Source organism: Anguilla anguilla, chromosome 11 (assembly GCF_013347855.1).
Source record: "Anguilla anguilla isolate fAngAng1 chromosome 11, fAngAng1.pri, whole genome shotgun sequence".
Taxonomy (NCBI): domain Eukaryota; kingdom Metazoa; phylum Chordata; class Actinopteri; order Anguilliformes; family Anguillidae; genus Anguilla; species Anguilla anguilla.
In genome coordinates, this window is record NC_049211.1 from 43,995,643 (window position 1) to 44,013,443 (window position 17,801).

The 17,801-nt window shown below is 45.6% G+C and overlaps 1 protein-coding gene across 1 annotated transcript in view; it reads left to right on the top strand.

The window, feature by feature from the left end:
• kcnd3 (potassium voltage-gated channel, Shal-related subfamily, member 3) overlaps positions 1–17,801 on the top strand; it is a 162,323-nt gene that overhangs the window by 139,306 nt on the left and 5,216 nt on the right. Inside the window, exons 3-7 of the mRNA XM_035383302.1 lie at positions 159–327; positions 11,482–11,583; positions 13,836–13,868; positions 14,153–14,245; positions 16,465–16,712. Coding sequence (XP_035239193.1) covers positions 159–327; positions 11,482–11,583; positions 13,836–13,868; positions 14,153–14,245; positions 16,465–16,712 — 645 coding nt within the window. The remainder of the gene's footprint in view (positions 1–158; positions 328–11,481; positions 11,584–13,835; positions 13,869–14,152; positions 14,246–16,464; positions 16,713–17,801) is intronic.

Genomic DNA, 17,801 nt, shown 5'->3' on the forward strand with positions numbered 1-17,801 from the left:
TTGAACGTGTGAATTCTCTTTAATGTGCTCAGTGACCTATTGAATGTGTTCTAGTGACTGAAAACGAGTGACTCAATGTGTTTTCTCTCTCTCTCTCTCTCTCCCTCTCCCCCCTCCCACTCTCCCCCTGCCCCTCTTCCCCCCCACTCTCTCTGCAGGTACGGGGACATGGTGCCTAAGACGATCGCGGGGAAGATCTTCGGCTCCATCTGCTCTCTGAGCGGGGTGTTGGTAATAGCCCTGCCCGTTCCGGTCATCGTGTCCAACTTTAGCCGCATCTATCACCAGAACCAGAGAGCCGACAAGCGCCGGGCACAGAAGATGCAGGTGAGCGCCATTCTGCGCCCCGCGGGCTCCAGCCCACATCTGACAACCGCCACCGCCACCGCCGCCGCCGTCACCCCCCCAGCCCTGCTCTAGGGGGCAGACCTGAGCACCTAAAGGCCAGCCCCGAGCTGAGGGAGAAAGCCGTGCTAGCGGCTCAGCCCGTTAGCTCGTTAGCTTTCACACACAGCCAGCACGTAGCAACCGCCACCGCCACCGCCGTCACCCCCCCAGCCCTGCTCTAGGGGGCAGACCTGAGCACCTAAAGGCCAGCCCCGAGCTGAGGGAGAAAGCCGTGCTAGTAGATCAGCCCATTAGCTCGTTAGCTTTCACACGCGGCCAGCGCGTAGCAGCCGCCGGCCATGAAACACTCACACCGCCACGCGGCACTCAATTAGCACGCGGAAGATTATAAACGCGTCCCAGGCTGGCGTGCTGGCAAGAGCCGTCTGGGCAGGTAACCCATCTTCAGCAGCCCTTAGCCTGTTCCACTCTTAATAAATCACCTTTTAATTTGGTTTATTCATAAAACAGAATGAACCCCCTCCTTACCCAGAGGACCGGCGTTACTGGTATGAGTCACTGCTCCGTGACCTCCCTTCCACTCCAAAACCAAATCCGTCACACTCCTCACGAGGTGGCAGAGAGGGTTTTTGTTTTTCTTTGTTTTTGGGCATAAATTAATGCACTTCTCTTTTTTTTCTCATTCGCCCAACTCAACAGGGGACGTGAGGTCCATTCGAAACTCAGTTCCGCGTCCTTTCCTCTGTTCGCTCTACAGCTGCGATGGTGACAAAACGCGTCGTCTGCGTCCCAAACACACGGCCGTCTGCGTCCCAAACACACGGCCGTCTGCGTCCCAAACACACGGCCGTCTGCGTCCCAAACACACGGCCGTCTGCTAATCTTTTCTAATGCATTACGCACACAATGCGTTGTGTCGCATTTGTCAAGAAACCGGATATACGGCGCATAAAACAGCAAGTGTAACCGGGAACTAATCGTACATTTAAAAAATAGGAGCTGTACGCCTCAGTCTACTAATGACTCTGTTCTATCAGAGAAATCCTTGAGTCAAAGAGTGGGGGATGAGGGAAAGATCCCCAAACACTACCGTCCCATTTTACCCCTCTTAAGCATTTGTTATTGCCTAATTAAACTCTCCTCTAATTGTCTGTGAAATCACCATGGGCTCCACACACACACACTGTCACACACTCTCTCTCCCACACACACACACACAGTCACACACTCTCTCTCACACACACACACTGTCACACACTCTCTCTCTCTCGCATACACACACACACACACACTCTCTCTCTCTCTCTCTCTCTCTCTCTCACACACACACACACACACACTCTCTCTCTCTCTCTCTCTCACACACACACACACACACTGTCGCACACTCTCACACACACACACACTGTCGCACACTCTCTCTCTCTCACACACACACACACTGTCACACAATCTCTCTCACACACACACACACACTGCCACACACTCTCTCTCTCACACACACACACACATGTTCACACACTCTCCCACACACACACACACAGTCACACACTCTCTCTCACACACACACACTGTCACACACTCTCTCTCTCTCACACACACACAGTCACACACTCTCACTCTCTCTCACATACACACACACACACACACACATTTCAATTAGCGATACCAGCTGATGATGAGTTACTCTGACAGTGAATTAGGTTGATTGTACATAAACACACACAAAGTTTGCTTTTTACATCACAGTGGCAGGCTGTAATGGATGATCTGATGGGAAAATCTCAGTAGTCTAAAATGCATCTCTTCTTTATGGATAGCTTTATGTCTTAAATGTCTGCATCACACACATCTTTGGGAATATTTTCCGAGCTCTGTGGCTTTTTGAATACAAAGCGGATGCAGTGCCCAAAGGGTACACAGTAATCATGTTTACCGTGGCCAGCATTACCAGCTCAGCGAGACTCTCCAGGCTGCCCTAACAACTTGTTTCCAAAATGCAACTGTGACTTTTTAGAACTTTTAACCTGGCTACATTTTTACGAAGCAATTTCCACCACGTTCATAGTTTTCCTTCCCGTTGGGATCATTTCTTTTTTAACCACATCCATACTAAAAAAATAATAAAACCCTGAAATGTAGTAATGTATTTAAGGAAATAGTGCTCAGCTTAATTTTGAAAATGGTGATGCGTGTGTGCATGTGATCATCTCCTCTGGCAATGGCATCATCGCATCGTCACTGCGTTTTGACTCATTTCATTATCGCCCTATATCCAGCTACAAATCGATCAATTACTTGTGACTATACATAAACAAAGCTAAATATATACTTCGAAATTAGAGAAATATTTATTTGGACATTGTGTTCATTTTTGACCTAAAATCTGAGGATTGTGCGTGCATTCAAATTTCCTTTAGCCCACATTTCTAATTTTCTAATCTGTGTTCCCTGAAAATAGTCCTGCTTCTGAAAGGTATCGGTTGCAGGTTACTGACTTCCACACTTTCTGACCACAAAATGAAATGTATTTGATGGCTTATTACTCTTTTGTTTTTTTGTATTTGTGGATTAGCAGCAAGGCTAATGCCTGTGGGTCTGTAGCTTTTTGATGTTGAGCCCATTTTTTCCCTGAGCACAAAACAGTGATTTGCAGGGCAACAGCAGGATGGGCCTTCAAAGAGAATATGCTATTTGGTGCTCATGTCTAAACAGACATACCTTAACAGATGTAACTTTATCAGTATCAGTAAGGCACACATGCATGTCTGCCCAACTCTATTGTGCGCAGAGCTGTACTGGAAAACATATTCAGAGTACTGTCATATGTTGAAATATTCATATATGTATTCAGAATATTTTTTGTATAATGACAATATATTATTGTATCTGTTGGGGTTCTTGGCAAGAGGCATAAGTAATAATCAGGATCGCACTAGCTGATGTGATGCGATTTGGCACGGTGGCCATCTTGAGGCACAGCGGTGCATTTTGACAGCTGAAGCCTCAGCCCGGCGGAGTTAACCCTTTATGGGGAGGAGACGAGGGCGCTCCTCAGGCACTGGCCCAGCAGAAGGAGGAGAGTGGGGCTCCTTCCAGTCCAGTTTTACCTCCTCGCATCCTTTCCTCGCTTCCTTTTCTCACTTCCTTTCCTCACATCCTTTCCTCCCTTCCTTTTCTCACTTCCTTTCCTCGCATCCTTTCCTCCCTTCCTTTTCTCACTTCCTTTCCTCGCATCCTTTCCTCCCTTCCTTTTCTCACTTCCTTTCCTTGCATCCTTTCCTCACTTCCTTTCCTCCCTTCCTTTTCTCACTTCCTTTCCTCTCTTCCTTTCCTGGCCCAACAGAGGACACAATGGCGGCTCCCGCAGACTCCCAGAATGAGTGTTAATGTGCAGGCGGAGTGATCAGGTGAAATGGGACTGAGCCAAGGAAACGTGTATTAGGAACAAATGGAACATCCCTGCTCTTTCAAGCATGAGTTTGAAGCCACATCAATTACAGACATGGCATATGTGGGGAGGTGGAACCACTGGTCAATCATTTTTGCGTCACTCATTCCGAAATAATACTTCTGCGAAGGATGCGCTCTTGTTTCCTTGCTCAAGAATCCTCCGGGAGCTCCTTGTTCCTACCTCCTTCAAGGAGCATTTCACAGGTTGAAATCTCCTTAAAGATGGCGGACCTCAGTTGTGTTCCGGGTCAGGCAAGGACCAAGGAGACGAGGACGGATAAAATAAGGGACTGGAATGAGCCCGTGTGTGCGTGCGTGCGTGCGTGCGTGTGAGAGAGGCGGAGGAGGGAGCACCAGGTGTTTGATATTCACCTTAATGGTGCTGTCTTTTCAGAAAATAGCCTGCCCCTGATGAGACCATGCCCAGATAAATGAGCAGGTTTCTGTGTGATGTCTGGTCCCTGCAGTGACCCTGCTCACTCGCACCTGCCTGTCAGTCCTCTGAAGGGGTCCCCATACCGACCCCCCTCCCCCCCAAAAAATAAAAGCTCTCAAAGTGAGCTCAGGGTTCATGTTTCTTAACCAAAAATACCCACAATGGCTCAGTGACCGGATAATTCTTTTGCTGTAGGATATTGTGAGTGTTGTTTAAGAGTGACTAAAAATGTACCTTTAACTTCTGAATGTTGTGAACCTGCTTTTGATGGTTATTTTTCATAAAAAGTATGCCAGGTTAGATACGTGCTATCCACCACCAGGATCCTTTTTACTAATTTGTGTCTAATGTGCTGGAATTTACATTACATCTTTAATTATGAGTACATAATTAAGATATGAAATAGATTTACAATCTCAAATTTACAATTTCATTTAATGTGAAGCCCCTAGGGTTACTGCCACCACAAGTTAGATGGAATCAAGTATGAAAAATAATAATTAAGGTTTTTACAAAGCTGCTGTTGATGGATGGTCCCCATTTAGAGTGATGTGCTTAACAGTCGAGCAGAGTAATCAAAAAAGCGAGTTCAGAACAATTAGCAGTTTTAATGCGCATTTCAAGCTTGCTAATTTGAAAGCCTCCGATGCCTCCACAATCAAAGCACAATTTGTTCTGCGGTGGCTATCAGCTCAGCTCTGCAATGCAGTGTTTATTGGATGGCAGTGGTAATCAGGGGTGAAAACACATCTTCCACCCGCCAGCATTGTTTTGAATCCAGCGGCACAGTTTAATCTGTCCTGTCTGAGCATTTGCTGTGGCCTGCCGGGCTGGGTTTAAAATGCAGAAATGTTACCTCATTTCATTTATTCGCTTTACCCTGCATACCACGCATCCCTGACTCCAGAAGGAGGTATCACTGTAATAAAGTAGTCCCTATTTCAGTTAAAATGGGAGTCAGTACAGTACTGTCAACTGTAATTATGTCATTTGTTTACTAGTGTGTTTGGTGAGATGCTGCAGTGTGCAGTGCTCTCTCTCCAGTCAGTGTGTTTGGTGAGATGCTGGTGCAGTGCTCTCTCTCCAGTCAGTGTGTTTGGTGAGATGCTGCAGTGTGCAGTGGTCTCTCTCCAGTCAGTGTGTTTGGTGAGATGCTGGTGCAGTGCTCTCTCTCCAGTCAGTGTGTTTGGTGAGATGCTGCAGTGTGCAGTGCTCTCTCTCCAGTCAGTGTGTTTGGTGAGATGCTGCAGTGTGCAGTGCTCTCTCTCCAGTCAGTGTGTTTGGTGAGATGCTGCAGTGTGCAGTGCTCTCTCTCCAGTCAGTGTGTTTGGTGAGATGCTGCTGGTGCAGTGCTCTCTCTCCAGTCAGTGTGTTTGGTGAGATGCTGCAGTGTGCAGTGCTCTCTCTCCAGTCAGTGTGTTTGGTGAGATGCTGCAGTGTGCAGTGCTCTCTCTCCAGTCAGTGTGTTTGGTGAGATGATACTGGTGCTGTGTGTGTGTGTGTGTGTGCCGATGATGGGAGAATACAGTACCATTTCCCAGAAGCTGTTAATGAAATTAATTTAGGTTTCTTTTTACCCTGCCTGTGTGTATGGTTTTTTTTTCACTCATACCTCTGGAGCTTGAATCCAGGTACGTTTTATTTTGCCCCGGGTACTTTGAAACGTCTAGGAGAAAAACAGCCGCTCTTGAATCCCGAAAGACTTAGAAATCTGTTTAATAACACAGCAAGGGTATCCGATCCTGCCGGTTATGTTTTTCCTCCGCTTTGGTCCGTTGGCGCTCTTTGGTTCGGTGACCTTTTGAACACTGGGGTCACACAGAAATCCCTGCGCTCCTCCAAACAGACCCAGCTCCGCTCCTGCAGAGGAATAATATAAGCTTACGGGTAGGGTTGTAAGATTTTGGGAATATTCAGGAGTGGAAATTTTCCATGGGAAAATGTTTATGTGATTTTCAAAAAATATTCTGGATATTCCAAGAATTTTGCAGATTTTTTCAGAAATATTCCGACCCTTTACATTTGACACCCTATCGACAGGTACAGTGAAGCTGAAACCACGGTGGGACTAGCAGGGAGCAGGGGGGGACCTGGGTTTAATGCAGGAATGAGTGAAGGCTTTAGAGGGGAAAAAAGATCAAAAGCAGGTTTTCAGAGCAAGAGTGCACAAATGCTTCATGAATATTTAACTGTGACTGGCCACTCCAAATTGCGGGAGTAAAAAATGGTGAATCAAAATTTGGAATTGAAAGTCGTCACATTAAAGTAGGGCACCATTCACTCATTCAGTTGGCTGCACTGTAACAATACTACCCAGGTGATAGATACTATCTAGGCTGTAGGTAATAGGAGCACTAGGTACAATTTAATTAGGAAAATGGCGAGCATTGTTGGTGTGAATGGTCTGTTCTTGTCATTATGTTATGTTATGTTAAGCTCTTCTTTGCTTGAACGTGCTGTAGCGGACACAGTTATTGCTGCATAAGAGTATGATCACTCCACACTTTGAGTGACTCATGAGACTTCAGTCGCACATGAGCAGTCAGTGCAATAACACCAGCACATCGGCGCTCTAAACAGTACACTGTGTTTGGTATGCAAGCGAAGGCCCAGCTGATTTGCAGTCCCATGGGTGTCTCTGGACACCTTGTTTCTTCCCAGGAGGAAACAGAAATTCAGGTTTTTAAAACCACTTTGTTGTTCCTGGCTGTATAGTTTCCCTGGCATGGTCATTACGTGTGTGAGAGCTGGGAGAGTGTTAAGTACTCTCTAAGTAGGCTAAAAAAAAAAAAACTTCAAAAATCCTTCAGGGCATTATGAATGTTTAATTACCAAGACGGTTTGGCCAAAGTTTTCCATGATGGTTTGAGTAGTTAACATGTTTAATGCTCGTTATTGTGTTCCCCGCTGCTTAATTAAAAAAAATGTTCTCGCGGACCGCTGCTTAGAGTGCCCGTCTGATCTCTGTTCACGCGCAGAATCTCGGTTTTCTTACACGTATTACAATGGGCGCCTTGGCATTGTTCTGCCGACTTTGCCTCCATTCGGAACGACACTCTCACACGCCCACCATTTCACTCCGATCTGACGGGAAAATGGTGCGTGAAAAGAAAATGCCCGATATTAAGCAGCGGAGCATCAATTTGGGCACGCGGAGGAAGCGTTCTGACGACAGCCGGCGTGCCCATGCAGAGCCTGCGCGTTTGCGTGCTGGAACAATGCGCACGAGACCCGACAAAGCTCGCCGCATCATTTTGATGAATGGGCTTTCAAACTGCCATACCTAAACGCCAATTTTCCCATTCAGATTCGCTCTCTGCCACTTGTGGTTCATGCAGATTTACTTTCAGCAGCACACCTTCGTCAAACTTAATTCAGTTGCTCTGAATCTGTAACGTCATTTCGTGTGCGCAACTCGTGTTTTTCAGAAAATATATTCAGGTGAAGAACATAAGCCGCGTTTCCACCAAAAGTACCCGGAACTACTTTTCAAGGAACTAAAAGGTTCCTTCAGCCCATGGTTATCTGCGTTTCCACCGCGGTCTAAAGTCCCGCGAAGATTAGGCAAATTAGCCCACTGATGTATGAAAAAGCGACGTTGTCGTCGGTCCATCTGTCCTATGATTTCTTCTGTAACCCCATACTACCACCGAAGTAGCCTACATTATTTTCTAATAACCGGGACAGCCCGGAGGGGTTTATTCCACTTAGGCTATATACAACGGGCTACCAACAATGACTATATATGGTTACTTTTGTATTTATTGATTTTTATCGATTTAATCACCTGGAATTGAAATATTCTTCTGCAGCCGTTTGGGCATATTTTACCGTTGTCAAGCAAAACTGTCGTTGGTAGTTGAACTTGGACCGTTGTTATGCAACAAATAGGATATAACAGGCCAATAGTCAGATTGTAACTGTTTTATATATCCTCTCAAACCCATTCATTATGTTTTTATGCGAACATTCACTTTCATGTCTTGATATCCGAGGCGACAGAATGCATTCACATTTCCAATATAACTGGCAACAACAGCAGAAAACATGCACACGTTGTAAACAATTTGCTGTTTGATTACTTTCTCATCGTCAATTCCATATAGGCTAATCGCAAAATGACAAGAATAGAACGAAAACTCGGACTTGCGTGAAAATTTAAATTAGCAGTGGTACAGCCACCGTTTGCTTTCCTTCGAAGTTACTGCTAGCCGAGCAGCGAAGTGTGCCCTCCAGATGTGAACCATGCACCATAAATTAGTCCATAGTCTTCCTGGTCTTTTTGTGGAATTGAAGAATGGCAGAGTAAAATTACGGCAGTCTGAAAAAGCTAAAGGGACGATTACTAGAATTAACCTGTTATTTTACCCTGACAAAAAGTGCGGAAGGTGATTTCAAATTTTCTTTTACTGTATCACCAATGTGAATTACGCAGAACTACCGCATACCTCACATGAGTCAATTACAACGGGCTAACAAAGAAAATCCGGAAGAAAATATTCAGCAACCGAATTAATCTGTTTGAATGTTTTGGTACGTAATATGCTGTCCCAGCACGAATGCTTAGCATTTTATAAAACGAATACTAAAGCAAGAAAAGAACAGAAGAGCACACGTTATAATTCCAAGACGTTGGCAGGCTATAACCAAAACTAGGCTACTGCGCCGCATAACATACAAGTTTGATTTGAAGTTATTATGAAAATAAATCGGTTTGCGGCTGCAGATTTTTAAACATGGCGGTTGAAATTTTAAAAAATAACACTGCAAGTAGTCGACCAATCAGAAATTTTCAGCACTTGCGCCCCACCCCAAAGGTTCCGGTACTTTTGGAAAGTACTACCCCCCGAGCAGGAACTTTTTGGGGGGTAAAATAAAGCCCCCGGAACTAAATTTAGATCCTAGTTCCTGCGGTGGAAACGCACTGAGTTCCTCAAAAGGTTCCTAGTTCCGGGGTAAAGTTCCTGCGGTGGAAACGCGGCTATAGTCGTTAGTTGTGTCTGATTACAGTAAAATTAACCCCTGTGGCAGTATCGCTGCACGTGCCCATGGGCGGCACTACAGCTGAGACCTGCTCTTCACGTTGAGGCCATTGAAAACTTTCAACCGACGGAGGATTCAGTAGTCCAGGATAATATTTAATGATTACTCTGGCCGCCCAAGCAGGGGGGGAGGGAGGGTGGTGGGGGAGAGGGGCTCCAGAAAGCCTGGGTGTGTGTATAATTGTTCATATGAAAAATCAGTATGCGAATGAGGAAAACCGATAACTGCCATTTATGATTAAACTGTCTAGAGTAGGCTACAGTCATATTTTTAGAGAACTTTATGCCTAGAATATCTAAGCGTAAGACAGAACCTTTTCTTTCATATAACACTCTTTTATCTTTCAGTGTACAGTAAGCATAATAGGCGTCATATCCAGCTTCTATTTTTTATTCTAATTATTTTTTTATGAAGAAAAAAATCTGGAAAAAGTTGCACTCAGCTTTTAAGCAAGGTGACGTTTTGTCTTTCCCATTCTTTTTTTATTTTGACACTATTTTCTATCTTAAAGGTTTGACTATCGTTTGTATATGAGAATATAAAACTAAATATTATGTAGTTCTAGAGGCAAACATTCTGGTCTCTAGTTATTGTTTTTAAGGTTGCTGCATTTCTTATTTGTATTCAGGTTTACAAATATGTTTTTCATGGCTAATTTTTGTTTTGGTTTGTTCCCATTTATGATAAAGATCTTCCATTTTAACACACGTGTATTCTTTTCATTAAGATTTTTACATAGGCTATAAAACAGAACCCAAGCGGTTTTGGTTGAGGTCCATGTTTGCAATCATTTGCATTAAAATCAATGAGCTTTTTTTGGATTGTATTTAAACTTGAATCATTAACTTTAACTTGAATCTGATGTTTGCGCATACTGGCTGATGTGAACCCTCTTTAAGGCCTGTTTCTCCTGCTTAAATTACTCCTTCAGAATTGCTTCAAAAGTAAATACATCCTGAATTACATTCTATAAAAATAACTTAGCAGGCAGGTTACTCAAAATGTTATTTAATGTACTTTTTTATAAAATAGCACATTAAACGGTCCTTTAATATATGAATATATTTGTAGGCCTGTGTTTTGCACTTGGTGTAGGGAGACTTCAAGCACCTGATTGGTCAGTGGAGTTCTTATGCGATCAGGAGTTCCCTGCTGACTGAAAACCCAGGTTGATTGTACGTCATGGTCACCATGGACACCATCAGGGATTAATTCGGGATCATGGGGCTAGGGTTGGGTATCGAAACCTAGTAGCGCTATGGCACCGGTTCCCATATAACTGGCACCAAACAGACTGAATTGCAATGTAGATTTTGATGCCTCAATTCAGTGCCACTCATCTTCACTAGCTAACTTGCTCTGTCAACTCAGTCAGTGACAGCAGGTACCGTTACGTTAGCAAGCTAGCTAACGCTAAACTAGGTCAAAGTACCAAAAGCGAAATGGAATAAAGCATAAGAATAAAGTATAACGTAAACAGGTGAATAAAACAATGAAATTGTTCAATTTCTTTGCCTTTGCGATAGAAAAGACATTATTTAATGTCATTCTGTGCTCTTTATTTTAAAGAAGGTATCAGCTAGGCACTCTTTATACACGTCATCATTTTAAGGTATTGTTTTATCATCTGTATCGGCAAAATCTACACGATACCCATCCCTACATCTGGCGTGACTTTGCACTGGCAGTGAGTACCTCTGGCCCTCTGACAGCCCTCTGAAAGGTGTCCTTTCTGCAGTACTCCTGCATGGCTGCTAGCTCCAGCACTTCCTCTCGTAGGATCAAACGGACTTAAGCAGATACATTTGAATATGGCATTATGCAATTTAGCCCCCCAGGATTGTTTCACCTTTTTTCCTACGCCTTCCCGCCAGTCCTTCAGGTGCCGAGCGCTGCTGGCTGTGTGTGTATACTGTATATTTAGATTGTATATTGTATATGATGTATGTTTTATACTGCTAGCATTGCACAAGATATTCTGTTGACGTGTGCGTGTGCGTGCGTGCGTGTGTGCGTGTGTATGTGAGTGCGTGTGCGTGTGCGTGTGCGTGTGCGTGTGTGTGTGTGTGTTTGTTAGTGTATGTACAATGTACCTCTGTGTTTTAAATGGGACGTGTATGACCACATGAGCTTCCCCTTGTGGGATAATAAAGTTCACCTTGATCTTGTGAGGCCTGACGTTCTGCTCTCTGCCCCCACAGAAAGCCAGGCTGGCCCGGATACGGATATCCAAGGCGGGCAGCTCCAACGCCTTCCTGCACAGCAAGCGCAACGGCCTCCTCAACGAAGGGATGGAGCTGACGGTAAGAAGGGCGTCCTTCTCCTCTCCTCCCCTCTCTCCTCTCCGCGTCCTCGTTCCCCCTCCCCCTCCACTGCACCCTCCCACCCGCATCAGCAACCCATCCGTGACAGAGAACACCAACAAAGGCAGGGACCAATGAGAACATTAAGTCATCACTGCAGTGTGAAGAACGGATGATCTGGAACAAACAGTGTGCTGCTATGAAAGCCAAACCTGTGCAGTCTGGGAAGATTGTCTTTCCCTCTCCACTTTGTGGTGACCGTCAGGTCCAATAAAATGGACTAGATCAGTAATTATGTCATGGGGGGGGGGGGGGATTCTGCTCTGTACGTCAACCTGTCTCATACCGGCCAACGTTTTTTTTTTTTTTTGGGGGGGGGGGGGGGGGGGGGGGGGTTGCGGCAATGACCCCGCCTTTCATCTCTGGGGGCCGAATGGATTTATATTTTGGAAAGTCCGAAAATACGGAGAGCAAAACAAAGATAAAAGGGGGGAATGGGGAAAAAGAAGAAACTGAGAGAAACTGCGTTAAATGCTTGCACAAAGCTGCATTTGTATAAGAGTGCAGGTTCTGAGAAGTTGTTTCTGTTGGACTGCGGTAAATTTAAGTCTGTATGTCCCTAGTGCAAGCTATGTGTTCAGTTTGCTGCTGAAATATAGCTCTGCATATGTGAGTCCGCGGTAGAGACAGCACCTTTGGGTGGCTTTCATCTGAGCGGAGAGGAAATGGCGTATTCCTCATGTCTGCCCACCTGAAATGCAGGGGCAGTGCTTTCACTCCACAGCACTGACTCATTAATAATTCATTTCTCCTCCATTAAGAATGAATTACGTCTTTAAAGGGTGACGGAACCTGGCTGGCCCGCTCCGCGTTCGTCAGCTTCGTCACGATCGTCACGCGTCGGAGCCAATGGCGGCAGGCGTTTGGGCGGGAGGACGTGCGCCCGGCGCGGGCTGTCTTTGTGAAGTCGGCCCTTGTGGCTTCTCTTTTCTTTTCTTTTCTCTTTTTAATGTGGCGAAGGTGGCACAGCTCGTGGGCTGTGCTATTAAAGCGAAAACCTGGAACGGGAGCGCTGTGTTATCGCTGGATTATCAACCTGTGAGGTTTTAATGTGGAGATTGCCCCCCTCCCCCCCTCCTCAGAAATGCACGGATGAAAAAAGCTCAAATAGCTGGCAGTCACAGAGTACGCCTCTCCTTGTGCTCTGCGCTCGAGTGGAGGCTGTTTTCCGTTCTAAAAGGTTATGCTTTTAGGTGGATTTAAATATTACATTCGGCTCTACCTCGCCGCGTCGCTCTGGGGCTCTGGTTTGGGAGGGCTTGTACGGGACGGTGACACACGGGACACGCTGAAGCTGCCAGCGCTGGGTCATTCGCAAGGGTGGCACAACCCGGCGTTTCATTGCAACTGCCTACCCAGCGCTGGGTTATTTGCAAGGATGCCACAACCCAGCACTTTGTTGCAGCTGCCTGCCATCACAGCCAAACCTGTGATTATGTTCTGTCCTAGAAGCATCCAGAACCACGCACAGGAAAATAATGAGCCTTAAAGGCATTGAAGCTTTGGAGAATGAAGAATTCTGGCAACACGGCAGAAGCGTCAGGCTGGGTCCAACACAGTCACTTCTAGTGAATCTTTTTAGCGCCTTTCAAGCCAATACAAATTTGTCTTGGTCATTTTTCTCGCCCATACGCCCAGAAGCCAGCGACGCCCACACGCACCGCTGACTCATGGGTTATTTCTGAGAGCACATCGTGATGAAGCCTGCTGTAGGGAAGTCCATAGAGCTGATGAAACTGTCCATATGCATCGCCTTGTTGTGGTCTGGATTGTGAATGAGAGATCAAAAGATGAGCTTTGGGATTCTCGGTATGTTGAGCAGAGCAAAAATTGTCACTGGATCATTTCCTGCTCTGTGCATGAATGTTTTTTTTTTTTACTCGTTTGCAGATGCCTGGGAATTTATGTAAAAAGATCATTGTCTCCCATAACAAATTTACATGCATGGCAAGGTGGCTTTTTTAGACATGTAGCAAATTCCTGTTCAGTCTAGCTGGGAGAATATCTGCTATTACATGCATCAGTGTGTAAATGTAACCGTAACAGTCACTTTTCATATGCCAGAATGAGAAAAGAAGGGATGCTGTATTTCTCGCCAAACAGCACTTCTGTTAAACTTCTCTCTCTCTTTTTTTGTCTCCTCTTTCTCTTTCTTTTTCTTTTTCTTGTTGCCTCTTGACAATGAACTGAAGCACTCCCCTTACAAGTTGAACCTTTCCAAACAGGTATTCATCCAGCGAATGCGCACACACACACACACACACACACACTCACTCACACACCCGCGCACACGCACACACTCAAAACACACACACTCGCGCACACACACACACACACACACACACTCAAACACACTCACTCACACTCAAACACACTCACTCACACTCAAACACACTCACTCACACATTGTGTGTGAGCGCCCTCTAGCGGCCACTCTGTCCCTTTCGCTCCTGATGGGTATGTGTGTGCGTGTGCACGTGTGTGTGTGTGTGTCCTGTGGCTCTCGCAGGGGTCCATAGAGGAGGAGCAGCAGAGAAGCAAGACTACCTCTTTACTGGAGAGCCAACACCACCACCTACTGACCTGCCTGGAGAAGACCACGGTAACGCTCTTCATCAGCCTCTCCCACAAGGACTCTCGCTCAGGAGACCTTGATCAAACAATTATCCCAAACTCTTCACCCCTTTATACTCCAGTAACATTCCTGCAGATTATCCACCAGTTTAATAATACATATTTCACCTGTAAAAAGAACAAAATTATTCCCGTCAGATTAATGTTAGTCTGTGGCAGTCTTTCACTGAAGCTTCTCAGGTATCGGGTAAATTGCCAAATTTCATCAGCATCAAGAGAGCATCAGAAATTCTTTCAGGTATGCCGTCGACACAGGATCTGGACTGTGTGGAGAAGTGTTGGGCAAACTGTGCCTCCTCTGCGCCTGAGCTGCTGCCCTTCAGCATGACTTCAATACAGAGTCACATGACTTCAATAAGGAGTCACGTGACTTCAATAAAGAGTCAATACAGCAACTCTCATTCCCTGCTTCTCACTATGCTTTTGAGGAGAGATGCCATCTAAGTCCTCAAAAAACACAAATATGTCATTTTTCAGGATCTTATCAGGCCTGCCCGACCTTGTTCCTGGAGATCTACCGTCCTGTAGGTTTTCATCTCAACCCAAATCTGGCTCACCTGATATTGCTCATTTGCAGCTCAGTGAGATCTCTAGCTGTTGAATGAGGTGCGCTTTGTTAGGGTTGGAGTGAAAACCTACAGGACGGTAGATCTCTAGCTGTTGAATGAGGTGCGCTTTGTTAGGGTTGGAGTGAAAACCTACAGGACGGTAGATCTCCAGCTGTTGAATGAGGTGCGCTTTGTTAGGGTTGGAGTGAAAACCTACAGGACGGTAGATCTCCAGCTGTTGAATGAGGTGCGCTTTGTTAGGGTTGGAGTGAAAACCTACAGGACGGTAGATCTCCAGCTGTTGAATGAGGTGTGCTTTCTGAGGGTTGGAGTGAAAACCTAGATAAGGTAAGATCTCCAGAAACAGCATTGGGCACATTCAGAAATTATGTATTAAATGTTTCTCTTTTTACATAACACAGACTCAAGGGAATGCCAGGTATTATATAGGTGTAGTCTGGAAAATATGCTTTATTAAAAGGCACTCCATCAAAACGAAGACACAAGTCAACCTGCACTGTTGCATGAGCAATCCGATCGATCTAAGTGTGCGTAGCAGCCCACCCTCGAAGTAGCCTGACATATTATTCTCTGTCTGTTGCGGTACTCATCTTCCATGAATGAGAAATTGTGAAATTAGAATTATGCTAATGTATGCTAATTTTTTTAGAAGCTCGTTATTCTTGCCTCCGCATTTACGTTTACATTTACATTTACGATCAGAAGTTAGAAGGGCAGAAGTGATGAATGATCAATGGATTTAGATTTCTTAAAGTCATTCCATAGAGCAGGTCTGTGGTTAAATTGAACAGCCTGCTTACGTACCCGTACAAACCAAAGCTCAACGGCTTTACTTCTGATTCGTCTAGCTTTGGTGAGCACGTATGTGGGTTCATCGTTCGGTTCACCACCCACAGCATTGGAAGCTTGAGTGCTGCTATGTCTCGGATCTACTTGTGTTAGCTTAATAATCTTACAGGACTATGAGCCTGACCAGGTTGACACTGTTGCAACAGTCTGTCCAACGTCCAGGCATGTGCTTTGCTATTAAACCAATATTCAGCTACTTATGATTAGTTATGATCTTGTTTCAGAAGTTCTCCTAGGATTAGGGTCACATGGTTTATGATGGTGGGCTTGTGTGGGCGTGGCTATGTGCAGGTGCTGAAGGAGGCTGTTTGCCTGTGTTCCCAAACTTTTCTCTTTGATTTAAGTGCACGTTGCATAGTTACCCAGGCACTAGGCACCGTTCCAAGATGCTCTTTTTGGTGCACTGGGAATATGGAGGAAATGTGTGTGGCATTAACATTTAATGAGTGTCTGCCATTTCTGTACGCACAGTTCATGTTGAAGCTGTGCAGTTCTTTATTGAAAGGAAAGGTTCCCTAGGGTTGAAACGTGCGAGCAATATAAGGTTCGTGGTTGGCGTAGATAAATGCTTTTCTGTTCGTTCAGCAAAACCTATCCAAGAGTAAAAGTGGGTGACTTGTTTACATTCATGGCGTTGTGCAGAAATGTAGAGATGAGTAAAGGCTGGGGTTCTGAGGTTCCCCACACTGAGAGGAGCACCATGCAGGAGGCAGGCTGCTGTGAAATCAAACGTGTAAATAACCCCCCCCCCCCCCCACCCCCCCTTCAGAACCACGAGTTTGTGGACGAGCACCTGTACGAGCAGAACTACCTAGAGGGCGGGATGCAGAGCTACCCGTCGCGAAGCCCCTCCCTCTCCAGCCAGGGCGGGCTGACGGGCACCTGCTGCTCCCGCCGCGCCAAGCGGGGCACCCACCTGCCCAACGCCAGCGTGCCCGCCGCCCACCACCTGCACAGCCTGCAGGAGCTCAGCGCCATCCACATCCAGTGTGGAGACCAGCCCCCCCTCAGAACCAGGTATTACACCCCCCCTCAGAGCCAGGTATCACTGCCCCCCCTCCGTCCCCCCCCCCCCCCCTCAGCACCAGGTACACACTGCTGCCCCCCCCCCCCCCCCCAGAACCAGGTATCACTGCCCACCCCCCCCCCCCTTTCAGAACCAGGTATCACTGCCCCCGCCCTCCCCCCCCCCCAGCACCATGCAATACATAGTTCATGAGATTAAGAGACCCCAGGGACATGCATAATGTTTTATGTTTTTCAAAGACTAAATGATCAGCAGTGAGACTGGCCTGCAGCTGAATAGCTCTGTAGTGGGGAGGGTCCCACAATATTCACTCAGAATATTCTTCATAAGTTATCTTTACAGTTTTGTTTAAAAAACATAACCTTATCTGGAATCCACCCTTTTGAGAACCGCTGTGGACTGTAGCAGGTTACAACTATGGTCACTAGGGTGTAATTCTTCATCATGTCACTAGAGGGCAGCACAACCAAAATGACGTGCATCAGTTTACGGCACAATAATTGTGCTGCTAGGGTTTTTTCAAACTGAAGTTCAGCTATGTGAAAATATAAAAACTAGTTTTCCAAATTATTTTGTCATTTATTTTTAGATTTATACTTGTTTTAAAAAATGTTTTTTATTATTAAACACCAAATTAAAATATTTAGGTGTTTCCTTTCTATGATTTATGTTACTGGGTAATAAATGTTCATTGGGAAAAACTTTCCAGCAATGTGGATCTTTCTCTGAAGTTGTCAGTAAGGTTTTTTATCAATATTACTGTTGCACTCCCCAAGTTAATAAATGTTATAACACACTGTACGGCTGGAATTTCAAACTACAGTCCTGGAAGGCCCCCCTCCCCCCCAAAGCAAGACTCCAGACTCCAATCGGCAACCAGTCAAGCCTTGGAAAGTGTGTGGGCTCTTTAGCCAATCAGTGACTTACATTATGTGGTTCAGTGCTGATATACACCATAACCCAGCTGATTGCAGCCCAATAGGATTTCAGTTTGAGGATGGCTGCTCTGCACATTCCGTATGAATGGAAGCTATCTGTAGTCCTTACATGTGACATGTCTCATGAGTGTTTGGGAGTCA